Source organism: Asparagus officinalis, unplaced genomic scaffold (assembly GCF_001876935.1).
Source record: "Asparagus officinalis unplaced genomic scaffold, Aspof.V1 AsparagusV1_Un433, whole genome shotgun sequence".
NCBI classification, from domain to species: Eukaryota; Viridiplantae; Streptophyta; class Magnoliopsida; order Asparagales; family Asparagaceae; genus Asparagus; species Asparagus officinalis.
In genome coordinates, this window is record NW_017972698.1 from 213,364 (window position 1) to 231,673 (window position 18,310).

General features: G+C 31.9%; 1 protein-coding gene across 1 annotated transcript in view; it reads left to right on the plus strand.

The window, feature by feature from the left end:
• The window catches only part of LOC109827781 (mitochondrial inner membrane protein OXA1-like), a 25,600-nt gene extending 9,604 nt beyond the window's left edge, over positions 1-15,996 (plus strand). The window contains exons 3-9 of the mRNA XM_020394796.1: positions 86-130; positions 293-351; positions 1,020-1,095; positions 10,745-10,876; positions 12,105-12,212; positions 15,209-15,263; positions 15,351-15,996. Of these exons, the coding sequence (XP_020250385.1) occupies positions 86-130; positions 293-351; positions 1,020-1,095; positions 10,745-10,876; positions 12,105-12,212; positions 15,209-15,263; positions 15,351-15,460 (585 nt within the window). The 3' untranslated portion in view covers positions 15,461-15,996. The remainder of the gene's footprint in view (positions 1-85; positions 131-292; positions 352-1,019; positions 1,096-10,744; positions 10,877-12,104; positions 12,213-15,208; positions 15,264-15,350) is intronic.
• The last annotated feature ends 2,314 nt before the right edge of the window (positions 15,997-18,310 follow it).

Genomic DNA, 18,310 nt, shown 5'->3' on the forward strand with positions numbered 1-18,310 from the left:
GATTTTTATGTGCTTTGCAATTGATAATTTTATAAAAGAATATATTGTTTATGGCCATTTTTATTGACTTATTTTTCCTGTACAGGCTATGAGACCAGAGATGGAGGAGCTCAAGGACCAAATGCAGAATGTAAGCTATCTTAATCCTTTTATATTTGTGTGTAGGGGGTGCCAGATAGCTCAGCTTGAAACTGTGGCTTTTCAACCTATTAATGAAAAAACTGACATAAATTATCTCATATTTTATCTATGTTGCCCAGCCCCATTAATTAATTCTTATCACCTTTTGCAGTCTATGGATCCACAAACTATGATGGAAAATCAAAAGAAGATGAAGGCAATTTTCAAAAAGTATGCATCTCATGAGAATAGTCTTTCCTTTTTAGATTGGTCAAAGTTTTCAAGGTTTTAATTGACAGTAAACTTGCCTCAGTTGATTCTGTCTTCGTGTTTGGTCTCAGGAGATTATTTACATGATAGTGTAACATAAAGATTATACAGCATTATAATAGTTTTGCATTTGAAATAAACATTTAACTTTCCTGCAAAATGACTATTAAGTACTGAAATACTAGTTATGCAGCAACCTTATCATCAAGAAGTTTACACCCAAACACGTGTGACTCTCTCTCTCTCTTTCTCTCTCTCTCTCTCATATTAGGTCATAATCATGAAGGTAGAGTTTATTGCATATGCATGACAGTAAAGGTGTGAAATTATACTTGCATACTGAATTCATTATGTCTTCATGTCTATCAATTTGTCTAGTGAAAATAGAAGATAAATATGATTGGATATCATGGGTTGAGGTTTTACTGACTTGCTGATAATTCCTAGTTATTTGCTTTGCTACATCAATCTCAATCTATGGCTTATTCATACCGTTTACTTTTTTCAAAATAATATCCAGTTTCAGTTACCTACATAAGTATTTCTCAAATTGAATTTTTAGGCTTTCCTTTCATGATAATTCTTGTTCTAATTGCTTTCATTTTACTCTTGTTAACTGGTTACTGAAGGCATGGGGTTACTCCATTTACTCCACTGAAGGGACTTCTCATCCAGGGCCCTATCTTTATTAGTTTTTTCCTGGCTGTAAGTTTGTTGTATCCACAATTTCCCCTTCTCCCCTCCCCCTCTCTTTATACATACATACATACATATATGTATCTCTCTCTCTCTATATATATAGGTCAAATAATCTTGTATGGGTAAATTATTAGGCATCAGAATATCAAATTAAAAATATTCTACATAGAAAAATATTCTCAAAATTTTATATAAAAATAGGATTTTGACATGCAAGTATTAGAAAAAAATAGATTGGACATCGTTCTTATCATGCCTTCCTCTGTTTACACTTAGAGACGAAGGCCGCTAGGGTATACATACTTTTAGCAAGAATATCTGAAGTTCTTAGAATATTATCTTCATGAATGTCGAGATTTTCTTATTTTACTGTCAAAATTAATAATACTCTTTTCAAGAAATTTTGAAGAACATTAGAAACAATTAGAAATATTTTTTTGATACTTTAACGAAATATTGAACTCAAATAAACATTTTTGAAAATCATGCAGGCGAAAGATGCATCATCAATTTTCAACCTTATAAACTAAAGGAAAATTTTATCGCTCAAACTAAACAACATCTACATGTTCAATCCAAGCACCTTTTTCAAAAAGGTCAAAATTTGTTTATGACCTAGGATTACAAATCCCTGATTATATGATTGTCAATGATCTTATAGAACAGTATATGTGCTCAAGAGAAAAAGCAAATTAGACTTTATATGACTCGTTCAGCCCATCTTTTAAAAGAATTCGATATTATGCTTAAATGCCTCCTTTAACTTCATGAACTTCATCCCCTTTTATAGTCACTTATTGATATTATGCTTAAATGCCTTGTCATGATATTGTGGGACCCATAGTGATAAAATTTTCCAAAACCTATTATGAAAATAGGTTACAGATCAGTCTTTTTAGTATAGTTAGGAGGAGGCCATGAATTTCTTTATGCTTAAGTATCTAAGGTGAGAATTCGATATGGAATTATTTGACAACATACTGTATGCGTTCTTTTCAGTAGGAATTGTCTGGATTGTGGATATCTATTTCTTTTTAGCTATAACTTAAAATTACAATAGAGTTTATTATTTTTAACTGGTAAAATATATTGTTAAAAAATGATTGACTTGATTTTTAAGTCGTTAGTATTAATCATGTTTAGAGTTTTACCATGAATTAATGGCATGTCACGTATATTTTCATCTATGAGTTTTTTCCTCTATGAGATCACTATCGATTGATACCATCTAGAGAAGGGATTTTTTTTTCTTGATATTATTTTACTATCATAAAAACTTCATACACTTATTTCTAACCAATTAGTGGAATGGTCATCCACCGTTCTATAACTACTATTGTTGCCTTTGTTTGAGAAACTTCTCCCATATTAATATTTTTGCAAATAGCTCGAAGTCCGTCTGTCATATAAAATGCATAATCCTCGATCAAATATTCAAGTTTTTTTTTTTGTAGAAGTGGATGGTAGTTGGAAACGATCCAACCCTATATCATTGCTTCCTTCGTGAAACTAGTTGTGGAAATGTTTAGAGTTGCTTCTCTCATGTAATGTAACTGTAATATTGAATTGAAGGTGTGCAAGACTAATTGGAGACATGAAGATAGTTGTCTTGACAATGGCTGACAATCCTTTAAATCTCATTGGATTATAGAAAAATGGCGGATCTCTTATAATTCTCAATTCAGAGACGATCCATGCTTCTATATGAGATATATACATAAGAATTTCATGAAGATTTACAGCAAATCTAGGAGAGTTATATGCTGTAAGATTGTGAACTCTTTGTGGTTGTTTAGAAGAGGAATAATATTGTCTTCTTCGACTTTTGCTTTAATAACATTTTGAATATCTCGAGACAGAAAATTTAGTTTGGACCATAATTGCTATATGTTTAGACGTTCTCTGTAGATATTTTCTTGAATATATTCTGCCACTTAAGAAGCTGAAACATCTTATTAGATGTTAATGTCAACTTATGAGAATAAGGATAAAGATAATTAATCTCATATGAAAGATCTATAAATCTTTCTCGTATCTAATTATTTTGTTTCGCATATTTCTTATCTTTTTCTTTTAAAAGATGGACTAAACGAGTCATATAAAATCTAATTTGCTTTTTCTCTTGAGCACATATACTATTCCATACATCATTGACAATCATATAATCAGGGATTTGTAATCCTAGGTCATAAACATATTTTGACCTTTTTGAAGAAGGTGCTTGGATTGAACAAGTAGATATTGCTAAGTTTGAGCAATAGAATTTTCCTTTAGTTTGTAAGGTTGAAGCTTGATGACGCATCTTTCTCTTGCATAATTTTCAAAAATATTTATTTGAGTTCAATATTTCGTTAAAGTATCGAAAAAATATTTCTAATTGTTTCTAATGTTCTTCAAATTTCTTAAAAAGAGTGTTATTACTTTTAGCAGTAAAATAAGAAAATCTCGACATTCATAAAGATAATATTCTAAGAACTTTAGATATTCTTGCTGAAAGTAAGTATACCCTGACATCCTTCGTCTCCAATTGTAAAAGAGAAAGGCATGATGAGAACGGTTTCCAATCTATTTTTCTTCTATTACTTGCATTTGCCAAAATCTCATTTTTATATAAAAATTTGAGAATATTTTTCCATGTGTAATATTATTAGTTTGATATTTTGGTACCTGATAATTTACGATACAAGATTATTTGACTCCTTATAATCAATAATTTGACGTGAGACTCCATGTTGAAAATTATTGCTAGAGTCCAAACAACATGTATCATAGGAAGTTTTTCTTAGATTATCTTTAATGTGTTCTTCAATTTCTTCTTTATAGAGAGAAAATATTTTCATCCATTTGACCGACATGTCAAAGTATCTATTATCGAAAGTTAAACGCGAATTTTTTTTACATAAGAGAAATGTTCATTCCTTTTATTATTATGAATTGTCTTAATTAAAAGATTCTAGATAATTGTTAATTTTATCTCTTATATTAGAAAGAACATTTATAAAATTTTCTTTGTAATATAAGGTAGAAAATAGACGATTAACTAATATGTCTTCTGGTTATTTATTAAACCAGAAAGAAATATTGGGATTCTTGGCATTTGTATGAATTACGTGATTATCTACAATAAAAACCTTAAGATTATTAACAAAAGGAGTTCCCAAAATAATACGTTGATTGAGGTCTTTAAATAAGGTAAAGGAAGTTTTAATTTTAAGACTTCCATTGCAAATATAAACATCAATAAGTTCATATCTTGTTTTGAGAGCTTGCCCATTAGCAGTGCTAAACAGATGTGATGTTTTTTCATAGAATTTAGAAGGAACAAGATCTTTTCTAACACAATTCACATCTGCTTTAGTGTCAATTAGAGCTGTGTGTTGAACAAAGTATTCATCTATAATGTTAAGCATGATATCACACCTCCATTTCTTTTTAGCATATTTTTTTTATAGAATTTATAAATTCATTACCATTGGAGGTTTCTTCATATTCAAAGTTTTTTATTTCTTTGAAGCCTTCAAATTCTTCTATATTTTTATTTTCTGAGTAGGTTTCCAGATTTTTTTTATATTTTGTTTAAGATCAAGAAGATAGAATTTCTATCTTTGTATTTCCATCTTCTTTTTGAAGTTCTTCAATATTTATTTTACTTTTAATTTTCTTTTCATTTCGAATTCTATTTAAAATTTCACAGAAAGTATAGTGTTCATTACTCTTCTTTTCATCAATATTTTTTACTAAAACTTTTCTTTTTTTCTTCGTCATCTCGAGATAGTTAATTGTGTTCTATATTCTTGTGGATCGGTGATCACATCTATCGTATTAAGAATAAACTGTTCATGTTCACATAAAGTATATAACTCAGAAGTTCCTGAAGAGTTTTTAGAGGATTTAACACCGTCTTTATTGTAACAAGTGCAAAGATTGTTGCACTTGTCATCATAATTTGATGAATCATCGTCATCGTCACTAAGTTTTAATGAACTTATCGATTTTGTCTGTAGTAAGATCTTTAGATTCTAATAGAAGTTCATTAACTTTTGTTTTTAGGTCCTTTTGAAAACATTTATTAGCATAATGTCCCTTCTTACATTTATAACATATAGGAGTTTTTGTATTATATTATTTTTTTGAAGTTTTTGAAAACTTTCTTCTAGGGGATTTTCTTTCGTCATTTTTATCATTTCTAGGTCTTTGTGCTTTTCTGTAATTCTTATTCTTATTTTTAATTCTTAGATTTTCCATTTGAAGACCAAACTGATAACAAAAATCTCATAATTCCTTTTTACCTAAAAGGTTTTGATTTTTTAATTGCCTTTTAATTTTAACATCTTTACGAAGTCTTAAACCAATGGTGTTTACTCTTTGGATTAATTCTCCAAAAGGAATTTGAGCATAAGGTATTTGTCAATTACATTGTTCTTTAATAGATTTTCTTACTCTTTCGGCAAATAAGGGTGAAAGACCCGAAATAAATTTTTCTTTCCAAATAGGATTATTACAATCATCTAGCTTGTAAACTTTAGAAAGAAAGAAAATCATCTTTATACCATTTGAAATCTGTAAGAGTTTTACACCTAAAATTCATAAGTTGTTCTCTGACCTTATCTTGAAGGCTATGAGCTAAACCAATAAAGTAAATCAATAAGAGTTTTACACCATAAGTTGTTCTCTGACCATAAGTTTTAAAATCTCTAGCTTGTAAACTTTAGAAAGAAAGAAAATCATCTTTATACCATTTGAAATCTGTAAGAGTTTTACACCTAAAATTCATAAGTTGTTCTCTGACCTTATCTTGAAGGCTATGAGCTAAACCAATAAAGTAAATCAATAAGAGTTTTACACCATAAGTTGTTCTCTGACCATAAGTTTTAAAATCTCTAGCTTGTAAACTTTAGAAAGAAAGAAAATCATCTTTATACCATTTGAAATCTGTAAGAGTTTTACACCTAAAATTCATAAGTTGTTCTCTGACCTTATCTTGAAGGCTATGAGCTAAACCAATAAAGTAATGGTTAATAGAAAAGAGTAAAGTGCAGACTGCATCACTAAGATAATGTTTATTTTCATCAAGAATTGGTTCTCCTAGTTAATTTTATTTATGGTTATTTAGAATGTTGTTTCTTTCTATTGCAGTAAGATAACGATCCCACTAACCTTAGGTATAAACTGACAACTCGCATGGCAATTTGAGGCTTGCACGTTTTGATGTCACTAATAAGATGGGCCTCTCGCTAATGCATTTTTTGGTAGCTCATCTATGGGAATGAGCCATCACTCACTCCATATCCAATATATGCACACACGGTGCGTGTGCTTGCATGCACATATAAACATGCACGCGCGCGCACACACACATAGTTTATCTCCATTTATGTGGATAGTAGACTTTGTCTAGCCAATTTTCTAGCCCTTGGATTAACTTGATGGATCAAGATAAATGACACTCATTTAAAGGGTAATCTTGTCAAATTTCATATAAAAAATGAGAAGAAAAGGTTATCTCATCTTCTCTTCAACCGCACATTTAGTGATATGAGGAGATAAAACTCGAGAGCTCCTATTGTCTAATCTCATGTCTACTAATTTGAGACAAAAATATTCGAGCCTTTTTGCCTGTCATTGCCAGCATGCTCCTAGTGGACCTTATTTCACTGCTCTAGCGGCCACAGGCTCATCGACCAATCCAGTATCTTAAATTATTCAGTTCATCATCTTCCAAATTTTTACATACATATTTTTTTTAGCTGAGTTTCTGAATCTCTTTAGTATTAAATTTTGAAACAATCGAATGCAAACTTTTGATAATCATCTTATTTATATACAAGATGATTAAAATTAAGAACTTTTAGAGTCTTATGTGACTATAAAATATACCTATGAGATTAAGAAAAATTCTATAGATTGGCTGTAAGACTAATAATGCTTTATGGATCAAAATGTTAGGCAATTAAAAAACAACATGTGCAAAAAATGAGCATAACAAAAATAAAAATGTTGCAATAGTCTTATGGGTATACACTCAAATATAGGACAAGAAATGAAAACATCAAAAGAAGATTAAGGGTTGGCCCCATTGAGAATATAGTGAGAGAATCAATTGAGATGATTGATGTAAATTTTGAGAGGAGAGATTTATTTTAGGTCTTCGGTGAGAACTTCTTTATATTTAGTATTTCACAAAACAGAATAAGTTCCTTTTATAGAGGTTTTTCTCTGACCACCTGCGTCTCCAACCAAACCCATTCTCTTTCAATAAATCAATATGTTGAAATTATAACTAACAATTCTCACATGTTTAAATCCATGAGATTTTTTATTTGTTTGATTTGGTCAAACTGAGCAACATATTCCACTTGACCAAATTAACCAAACGATGTGACCCCCACAATATGTGAGATATATATTTTCGTTCATTTCTTGCTCTTCATATCCATGGAGAGTGATATTCCTTGTTGACTTAGATTATGTAAAGAACAAAGCCTTGGAGAGGGGCGATAACCATTGGATGTTGCTTATGATCAATCAGTTGGAAGCTTGATCTAGACAATGTTATGTAGCAGGCTTAATTTAGCAGATAATGTGAGATTGGTTAGTAGATATCAAAACAATATTAGTCTAACAAATTTGGGAAGCTATTGGAAGGATTATGAAATACATGAGAGGTACGTTGTTTCATAGATTAGTTTATTAAATTGATTTGTTTGAAGTCCTTGGTTACCCCAATGTTAATTTTAGAGGTGATAAAGATGATAAAAAATCCACTTTAAGACACCTTTTCATCTTTAGAAGAGGAGTCTTTTCTTAGAGTAGTAAAAAACAAGAGCGTGTTGCAAGATACAAACAAGAAGCATAATATATAGCTTGCAATATGACAGTTATACATGCTATCGGTATAAGACGATTTTTAATTGAACGAGTCTTAATTTGTTAAAAGGACATATTGAAATCTACCATCATAAATAGAAGGCAATTAGCCTGATTTATAGTGATGCAAATAATTTTAAAGAAAGGCATACTATCCACTGTCACTATATTCAAGATACTATAGACAATGGAAAAGTAAATGTGACTTCTCACTACAAACATCATAACTAATTTCTTTATTAAGGGGAACCTCTAAAAGTGTTTATTGAGCATGTTAGTTTGATGAGATTCATGTGGTAAGCCAATAATATATATTACTCTGCATGGAGAGCGAGAGCAAAATGAAATGATTAGAAAATGTGTGAGATCAAATCAACCAAATAAAATTCTAGAGATTTTAAAAATGTTTGATTTTTTATTCACAATCTAACAAATCAATTTATAGCGGAACAAGGTTAGTTGAAGTAATATTTAAGAGGTAGTTATTTGAGGTAGAGATTGTTAAGGAAAAGCCTCTATAAAAAGATATTTTCTATTCTGTACACATCAAAAGGCATTTTTCTTATTGAAGCTCCAAAAGATCTCTCCTTTCTCAACTTTTACGTCATGGAGATAGTCGTGGATTAGGTTTAGGCTTGCTAAAATCTATGGTCACAATGTTGATCAGATCAAGTTTGTCGTTGAAGGGGCTCAGGCTCGCTCGGATTTAGGGCAACGATGTTAAATGGAGTGATCAGTTAATGCATTAGCGATAGTTTAGTGTTTGGCGGTGCTTGATTGGGTCCGGAGAGGCATCAATAGACGTAAAGATCATATTTGATCTTGAGATCTATTTTATCGAGGAAGACATCACCAATCAGATTAGCGGAGGTTGCGCTAAAAAAACTACTCAGATTTGCAGCGGCTCGCGTGAGCAAAGGAGTGAGGTTGCAATCTTGTGCTCGGGATAGAATATGGCCTATGTGAGAGGATAAAGTTGGGGGAGAGAGCTTGGATTTAATGGTGAGAGTTTCGGTGAAAAACATGAAGAAATTGAATGGCTATGATAACAGTGATGTAAAAATCAAGAGAAAAAGAGGTTTGTTTTCAAGTTGTGAGAAAGTTCTCTCTTTTGTTGTCTATTTCAAGAATAAAACAAGTTACTTTTATAGATGCTTTTTCTAATCGTATTCACCTTCACCTTAAATATCCATCTCCAAATATTATTCCAATCAACCTTACTTTCCCTTTACAAATTGATCGAGATTAAAATTATGGATAATAAATGTTACATGTTTAAATCTCTGAGGTTTTATTTTGATTGATTTAATAAATTGAGAAACCACCATAGTTTGGTTATGTACAATGGAGGTGTCTGCTTGCATGGGTTAGGAGAATGAATAAGATTATAGTTAATGTGGGCAATGAGGTCTTGAGGTAGACCTAAAACTTTATTTAGAAGCAATTAAAAAAGATATGATAATGGTTAACTTAAAAAAAGAGATAACCCAAAATACAACCAAACAAAAGAATGAAATTCATGTAGATGACCCCAAGTAAACTTTGGGATAAAAAGCTTTGTTGTTGTTGTTAGATCAGCTACCTTATCTCTTTTCTTCTTTCCCTTCTTTTTTTATTGTCTTTTTTATGTATGCATAGGGTTATGTTGCACAAAGGTTTCTATCTTGATGTCGTAACTGTAGCCGACACGTAATGTACCCATTCACAACTTACACTTCCTTGGGGACTCCTAGAAAATGTACATGTTTCTATTCAAACATGTAGTCAGTTTTGTAGTGTGTGTTTTGATTTAAAACAATTATTATACTTTTGGATATATATCAAGTGCTTCACATCTACTTCTTAAAATTCATTGGACACAAGTGACTTCTTTTCGGCATCTATCCATTTTAGAATTACGATTTTAATGGGTCTTTTCACTATCAAGTCCAAAAATACATTCTAATTTATGGCTACATAACGAAAGAAATATAAAATATTTTAGAAATTCTAATTCTCATTACATATGAATTAAAAAAATATTAGTCATGTAAATTATTAATCTATAAATAGATAGAAAGGTCTCCATATCTTAGCTTTAACAAAATTATCGTGTGCAATACCTGTGCCCGCACTCGTACCGTGTCTGTATCATAGCATAGAGAAAGTTTTTTGTTGAAAGATAGCTTTTATTAAGTAGTAAAGAAATAACTCATTTCTTCCCTTAGCTGAAATTACGCAACATCACTATATATGAGAGAATACCCACATAACATATAATGCCCATTATTCTCATATGTATGTATGAATGTAGAGAAAATGGGTAGGTGATTACTCATTTTTCTAAATGAGCTACCAAAAGATAAATAAATAGTAAGGTCTCACCGCATCGGATTTGTGGGCCTTACCGCATCAGATGGTTACTCATTTAGCAAAATGAAGGGCCACCTCACACAAACTCACATGACATTAATGAGTTTCATATGTCACATGAGGGATTCTGTTCCACACACGAGGTTAATGAGTATCACCTGTCATATGAGGGGATTTTGTCATATACATTGATGTAACTCTATCTCATCCAAGTATTGCTATTAGAGTTTTCCTTTTCTTTATTCACTTGGTTGAGATCGTATCACATCATTGTCATATGAGAGAACCCGACAAGGATACTCAATATTCTATATATACACGTATATATGTATATTCTTTTTGTTAGTTTAGGATCATGGAGTTTTTGAAGCGGCCAAATACTGTTCATGCTTTTTAGAATATAGGATAATCCTAATTACCTATTAATATCTTGTAGATCCAAAACATGGTTGAGAAAGTTCCATCTTTTAAAGGTGGGGGAGCATTGTGGTTTACTGATTTAACCATCCCGGATCCTTTGTATGCACTTCCCATTTTGACTGGATTGACCTTCTTGGCAACAGTGGAGGTAAACAATATTTTTCGTACTTTACATTTTATGGTTTGAATTCTTAATCAATATTGTGCGACTCTAATACATCTTCTACCATTATATTTTAAACCGCATGTGGCTGTCTTCTTAATTTTGGTTTGTCTTCTTAACTTTGGTTCTCTTATATATTCATCTTTGCACTGAGAAACTTTTGAAGTTTGTCTACGTTAAGGCTTGATTCACTTTATCAATGTGGATATTTGTGGTTATTTGACTGTTTTGAAATAACATGAAAATTAGAGGCGTAAAATACTAGAGAAATGTCGAGAATGATTGGTTACATGATATTTCAAAATAGAAATATATCGTCTGATAAGCTTTTTTTAGGAGAAGAATTGTCGAGAGATATATTTTATAGCATGAGATTTTATGATAAACCAAGATTTGAAGTATCTGTCAATACCAATCTGGTTGAGCTAAAACCAATCAATACAGTCAAATTAGCCAATAATGATTATACATTCTGTTATTCACTAATAGAGACTACTGCAATAAATAAGGATGAAGTTTGAAATATAAAAGTTAATGATGTTATATTGTGGTGGAAAGCTTGTTATTGAATTTACTTCTTCCTTTTATCAGTACATCCTATCCAGAACCATGAAAACACCAAAACCGCTTGATACTGATGAGTGATGATGATAGACATGAACCAGAGCAAGCTATATCATGATTTTGAACCTTTTGATGAATCAATATAGGGGAAATTTGTACACTGCTTGAGTTATCCTTCTCAGTTTTGCTGTCCACTGGCATGATTTTTTGGTATATTATTATTGCTGCAGGCTGGCTCCTTTCTTGGTTGCATGAATTTAGAGTCCATGACGAATATGCTGGGTTTCCTATTGGCCAACAAGTCAAACTTCATATTTCTTTTTGAATTTATGAAAGCCCCATCACTTTATATGTTCTTCAACTCAAATTCATTATAGGCCTGAATAATCTTTTTCAGTTGAAATGACTAAGTGCTTGTAGTTGGATAATGTTTTTCATTTTTCCTGATAACTACACTATGATTTGATAAGGGAAATACATACGATTTGTTTCTGCCAAATTAATGGAAACTTAATTTATCAAGGTCATTTCATATAATGTTCGTCGTCTTTTTCTTACTTACTAAAAGACTAAAGTCACTTGCTATTAGCTGATTTATCTTCCAGTCTTTGGAGTATGCTGACAGAGACCTATTTTGTTGCATTTTCAGTTGAATATGCAAGAGGGTATGGAAGGCAATCCGATGGAGGGCACTATGAAGAAGTTCTCTAGGGGAATGGCTGTTCTGACAGTTCCTTTGACAGCAACTTTCCCACAGGTATAAAATGAAGACGTTAAAGCTAACCCTTATCCTCTTTAATTGTGTATTTCTTCTGTGATTAGTTTTGGTTCTAATGTGGTTGAACTCCTCAAATGAGTCATGGTGAATCTTGAACTTTGATTTGGTGTCACCAGGGTTTTTACCTTCTGGGAAACCGAAGCCCTTTCCATTGTTATGATTCTTTTTTGTAATTGTATCAAGGAGGTTATTTTTCTTTAAATATAGCCCTTTAAAATTTCCGGGTTTAGGCTTTCAGCAAATAGCTTATTTTTCATTTTAATATAATTCCTAGCATCACTACCTTATCGCATTTGATGCTTATAAAGGCTTCTGTTAGTTTTCTTTTAACAGGAGGAAACAATAACATTCCAGTCATGAGAAAGACTTGGAGTCATCATGACACGAGTATCCTTTGGTTTACTAAAGTTTAGTCTTTGTACTTCCGAAAGACTCATTAGCAGTGCTCCCACAGCCAAAGGCAAAGATAAGCTGTAATGATTATACAAGTCCCTAAATTCGTCAATCAAATGCGTTAAATGACTCCATCCATACCTCAATGTTAAAACATGCTCTGGCTCGGAGCCGGCAATTACTTCAAGTTTGCATCAAACAAAAGGCATAGTAAACACTGACCTACTTCAACACTTCTGGTATATTAAGTCATCAGACCCGTGCATTCTCTCCCATATTTTAGCAAGGTCGAAGTTTTATAAAATTCTGTACCTCTTTCAACAAGTTGGGGGTTGTAAAAACATATGATTTGAAGGACTTTTAGCAATCCAAGCATCGCAATTTGCCTAAATTTGCAGTTGAGGATCAGAGAATGGCCTTGAAGTAGTAAGCCCTTTTGTTGTTTTCTAGATTAATGCATGGCAGCTGGGATATAGAAAAGGTTTTGCTGATGAGGGAAAATAACACTTCAAATAATCCAAACACGTGTTTGCTTGCTGCCATAGATTCTCTATGTGGACTAATGCATATAAGGACAATATCATGACAAAAATATTCGTTTTATAGTATTAAGGATGCTTGGATGACTGTTGGGTGACTAATAGGAGTTTGCCATGAACTATTCAAATGGAATAAGGGCATGTAGAGAAATGTTGACAATGCAAGGAGTTCTCTGTAATAAAGGGAAAGGAAGAGGAGTTATATGCCAATAAAAAACTTCTAGGCCTGGTATTTAGGTTCCACTAGAAAAATGGAATCGCATGCTTGTCAGACACATGCGTAGAGGCATGCCATCATTTTCTTGCAAGATAAAATATATTATCATATATTGTTTGTTCAATTGTCACTGTTTTTTTTGAAATAAATCTGTCTGCCTGATCTTTCTCTTGATTAGATGCTGAAATGTGATATAAAACTTAGCATATGGAACATCATTTTCAGTTGTCAATTTTTTTTGTTTGAAGAACTTCAGAAATTTGTTGATCCACTAGCAGAGTGGACCATAAAATTTTATCACCTAGTATACATATGGAAAGTTGTTGAGTGTTTTTTGTTTGAAGAACTTCAGAAATTTGTTGATCCACTAGCAGAACAGCCATTATATTTTATCACATATTGTACACATGGATAATTGTATATCTACGTTTTAAAGTCTGTTTATATATCATAGGCGATTTAATTTATACTGTTGCAATCATGATACACAAAAGGATTCCAGAAATCTCGCAGCTACGCCTGAGATGAGATATTGCATTGACATCAAGACATAAATGTTATGACATTAGAGTATGATTTAGGGTAGAGACTTCTAGTATCACCAACTGCATTTCACATGTACGAGGCAGGAGGTAACAAACAATTTAATTTCGATAAACGTGGATGATTTAATGACTAATGAGTGTGGATTTCTATGCTCTTGATCTTCAGCATCAGTAGATGTAATCATGACAACAGTTGTTATATAACTCATGCAACTCTATCTATCTGACCTGCTGTATTGGTGCAAAAATGTATGCATGGTCTTAGAATATGATTTAGGGTAGAAATCTCCCTAGTATTGCCAGCTTTATCAAAAGGTATCAGAGTATCAGATAAATGACAAAAAAAAGGCAAGGAAAGAAGAAAGTGGAAAAGGAAAAGAGAAGAAGAAAAAGCAAGATTGTGTTTTTTTTGGAGAGAGAGGGCGAGGGGGGGGGGATGAGAAACTCCTAATCAACCATAACATTTCACAATTAAACGATACCATTGATATCTTGACCATTTTCATAAGAAATCTCTTACCACTGGTGAATGGAGTGAAGTGTCAACTAGCAAGGAGTGACATCTTTTTTTATTAACTTATTCATGAGGTTGATGTCTAAGCCTTAGAGTAAGGAATATTTTTCTTCTTAAGTCCTACTATATTATAAAAGTTAATGATTGTTTGCTCTTTGTTTTTTAAATTACTTTATGCAATTGTTTTGGCTACCATGTGCGAGCAGGTAAAGCGGGAAAAAAAAAGTTTATACAGTGGATACACGCATAAACATGGAACTAATGTATTGTACTCTCATCTGTATGTCGCATCTAAGTTTCTTACCTATGTCATCAACAGCACTTGTCTGTCACCCAAATCATTGTTAGATTGTAAATTAGCTAATTTAATCTGATTTTGGTTGAGATTCATTTTACATTTACTCAGTTGTCAGTCTGAATGGGGTTCCATATATATGTGTGAGCTAAAATCGTAATGCATAAGTCAGTCTGTTTCCAGGTTGCTTAAGCAGTATCAGATGTGACCACGATGCACAAACTCATACATGGTAAAAGGCAGCTTCCTATATGCATGAATTTCTCTAATGTTCCACGGATATTATAAAAGTTAGTATCTAATAATCATTTCTATCGATATAGATACCTTCTTCTGTCTGTTTATTTTGACATCGTACCACAAACAAGTTGTTGCGATGTGCGTATTTTTATTTATTTATTTATGAAACAATACAATTGAATTTTTAGGTATATTCTAGTTTAAAACAGATTACATTTTTATTGTTGGGCAGGCAGTTTTTTGTTATTGGATCACATCAAACCTTTTTTCCCTTGTTTATGGCGCCGGTGAGTTCTATTCTTCAAATTCTACCCAATGATTTCTTCCCAAATAGTCAGTAATATGACATTCATCATATTTTTAACTGTGAACAGTTCTCAAGCGCAAAATAGTAAGGAAATTCCTGAATCTCCCTGATATAACTCGGTCTTCTAATTCTGCACCTGCCTCTTCAGTTTGGGGTGTGAAGAACCCTAAACCCTAATTCTGGTTCTAGTTCCTATTCTTCTTCTGCTGCATTGCCAGCTTCAGGATCTGAGCCGATCAAGGCAGATCGCAGAATTTCTTCATCTTCTGTTATGAGCCAGCGATAAGAAAACCTAGAAAAGCAAGTGAAAGGTAGAAACAAAAACAAGAAAAGGTGACAAATGTCTGGGACTAGCTAGCAATTGGTCAGTTATGTAGAAGAACAATCTTTCAGTGGCTAATTTTCTGATCTGACGCACGAAAAGCAATTTTTAGTCGGATGAGACTGTCGACATGTAACCCAGTATAGATCATGGTATGTTCTTTAGCACTCAAATTGTATGAGCTGCGTCCAGGAGGAGATTATGTTCCCGGATTTTTACTGAATGCCCCTTTAGTCTTTTCTAATGTTACTGATATTTTAAAATATGCTCTCTCACTGTTTGATTTTCCTGTTTCTTTTTGTTGTTTTAAGAGCTGCGAAAGGGGTTGTTGGGACCTGTAATGTATTCTTTGAACATTTCTCTAGTATTTAATTGGTTAAATTGGTGAAAATGGGAGAATCTGGTGTAGTAAACCAGATCATGTGGAAATATTAATTCATATCTGTTTTTCATCGACGTTTTTAACTTATCAAAAAAACTCTGTTAATTTATTCATTAAGTTTGATTATCGTATGATTGTGCTAGATTATTGCATGATTTATTCAAGTTAGATTATTGTGTGATTCATTCATCAGAACTTAAACATTTAAAACGAATGCTTATGACATTTGAGAACTTCTAATTCATGCAACACGAATGATTTTAGTTCCGTTGATATATTCACTTATTCCGGATGAGCAAATAAGTTAAACCTGCTAATCGAATTAGATGGTGTACCCTCGATCTTGTTCTGTAGTTAGAATATCAAATTCACTCAACTCTACATTCTCCATTTTTTAAGCTTTTAGAGGACGTTCTTCTACAAATGAAAGATTAATAATAGATTGAGAATTGTGACTATAAGAGTTTGTGACATTGTTTCATTATTATTGGTTAATATATATATATATATATATATATATATATATATAGAGCAGAGAGAGAGAGAGAGAGAGAGATAAATGGGTATTCCTTGTCATAGGAGGAATTTCCTCCTATGACGCCTCTAAAATTATATGATTGAGCGACATTATGGATGATCCGTTCCGTTGAACTTGAGTCACATATTCTAAAACCTCAACACAACCAAGTTTGGGGTGAATCCGTCGTCGTTGACCTCCATCGACCATGGTGAAAAGTTCTATTCATTCAAAACCGTTAAAATTGATACGAGTGGATGAAGGGTCAAACGACGACGCGGTTCACCCCAAACTTGGTGTTGGGGTTTTAGAATATGTAGATCAAGTTCAACGGAGCGATCATCCATAATGTCGCTCAATCATGTGATTTTAGAGGCGTCATAGGAGGAAATCCCTCCTTTGACAAGGATACCCATTAATCTCTCTCTCTCTCTCTCTCTCTCTCTATATATATATATATATAATATATAATATATATATATTTTATTATATGAGATTAATGGGTATCCTTGTCTTAGGAGAGGATTTCCTTCCTTGACGCCGCTCTAAATCACATGATGAGCGACATTATGGATGATCCGCTTCGTTGAACTTGATCTACATATTTTAAAACCCAACACACTAAGTTTGGGCGTGAATCCGTCGTCGTTTGACTCCATCGAGCCATGTGAAAAGTTTATTTCATTCAAAACTTAAAATTGATACGAGTGGATGAAGGGTCAAACGACGACGGGTTCACCCCAAACTTGGTGTGTTGGGGTTTTAGAATATGTAGATCAAGTTCAACGGAGCGGATCATCCACAATGTGCGCTCAATCATGTGATTTTAGAGGCGTCAAGAAGAAATCCCCTCCTATGACAAGGATACCCATTAATCTTATATATATATATATATATATTAATATATATATATTGGAAAAAATAAAAAGCTTAGATCAAGATAATTTGAAAATTATTTTTCACTCTAAGCTAAGCATGCAAAAATTTCATTACATTAATTAAAAGTCTAAATTCGACCAATAGTACTTTAAAAATTATTTCTTAAGATATTTACTTAGAGTTATCATAAAAGATCAACTTGAGTATAAAACTAAGTAAGTATATATATATATATATATTGAAAAAAATAAAAAGCTTAGATCAAGATAATTTGAAAATTATTTTTCACTCTAAGCTAAGCATGCAAAAATTTCATTACATTAATTAAAAGTCTAAATTCGACCAATAGTACTTTAAAAATTATTTCTTAAGATATTTACTTAGAGTTATCATAAAAGATCAACTTGAGTATAAAACTAAGTAAGTATTAGAAAATTTAAAAAAACATTAAGTAAACCAGCTATTAATTAACTTTATCAAGTTGACAAGTGACAAAAAAAATTTAAAGGAAAGAAAAGGAAAAATATTGAAAAAAAGGAAGAAGAAATGGTAAAATAAGGAGAAAAGATGACTAGTCCTCGCCCCCACACCTAAATTTTGCATTGTCCTTAATACAAATTATATGATGCATAAAGTAAGGCAGATAAAAAATGATGCACTGATATTTGTTCGGTCGACTATGAATAATGATAAAATTAAAATATGCAATTACCTTTGGTATGAGGAGAATGTAACCAAAATTTTTATACATTTTTTCTTTCAATATTTTTAATTTTTTAGCCATTTTTATTTTTTTTCCTTTTTTCTCTTTTTTTCAAAAGAACAAGATATTCTCAAAGGTGAGAAGAATAAATTCTTTTTATTATTATTTTAAGACAAAAAAAAGATGTATAATATTATTATTTTGACAAAGAGTAAATATGTACA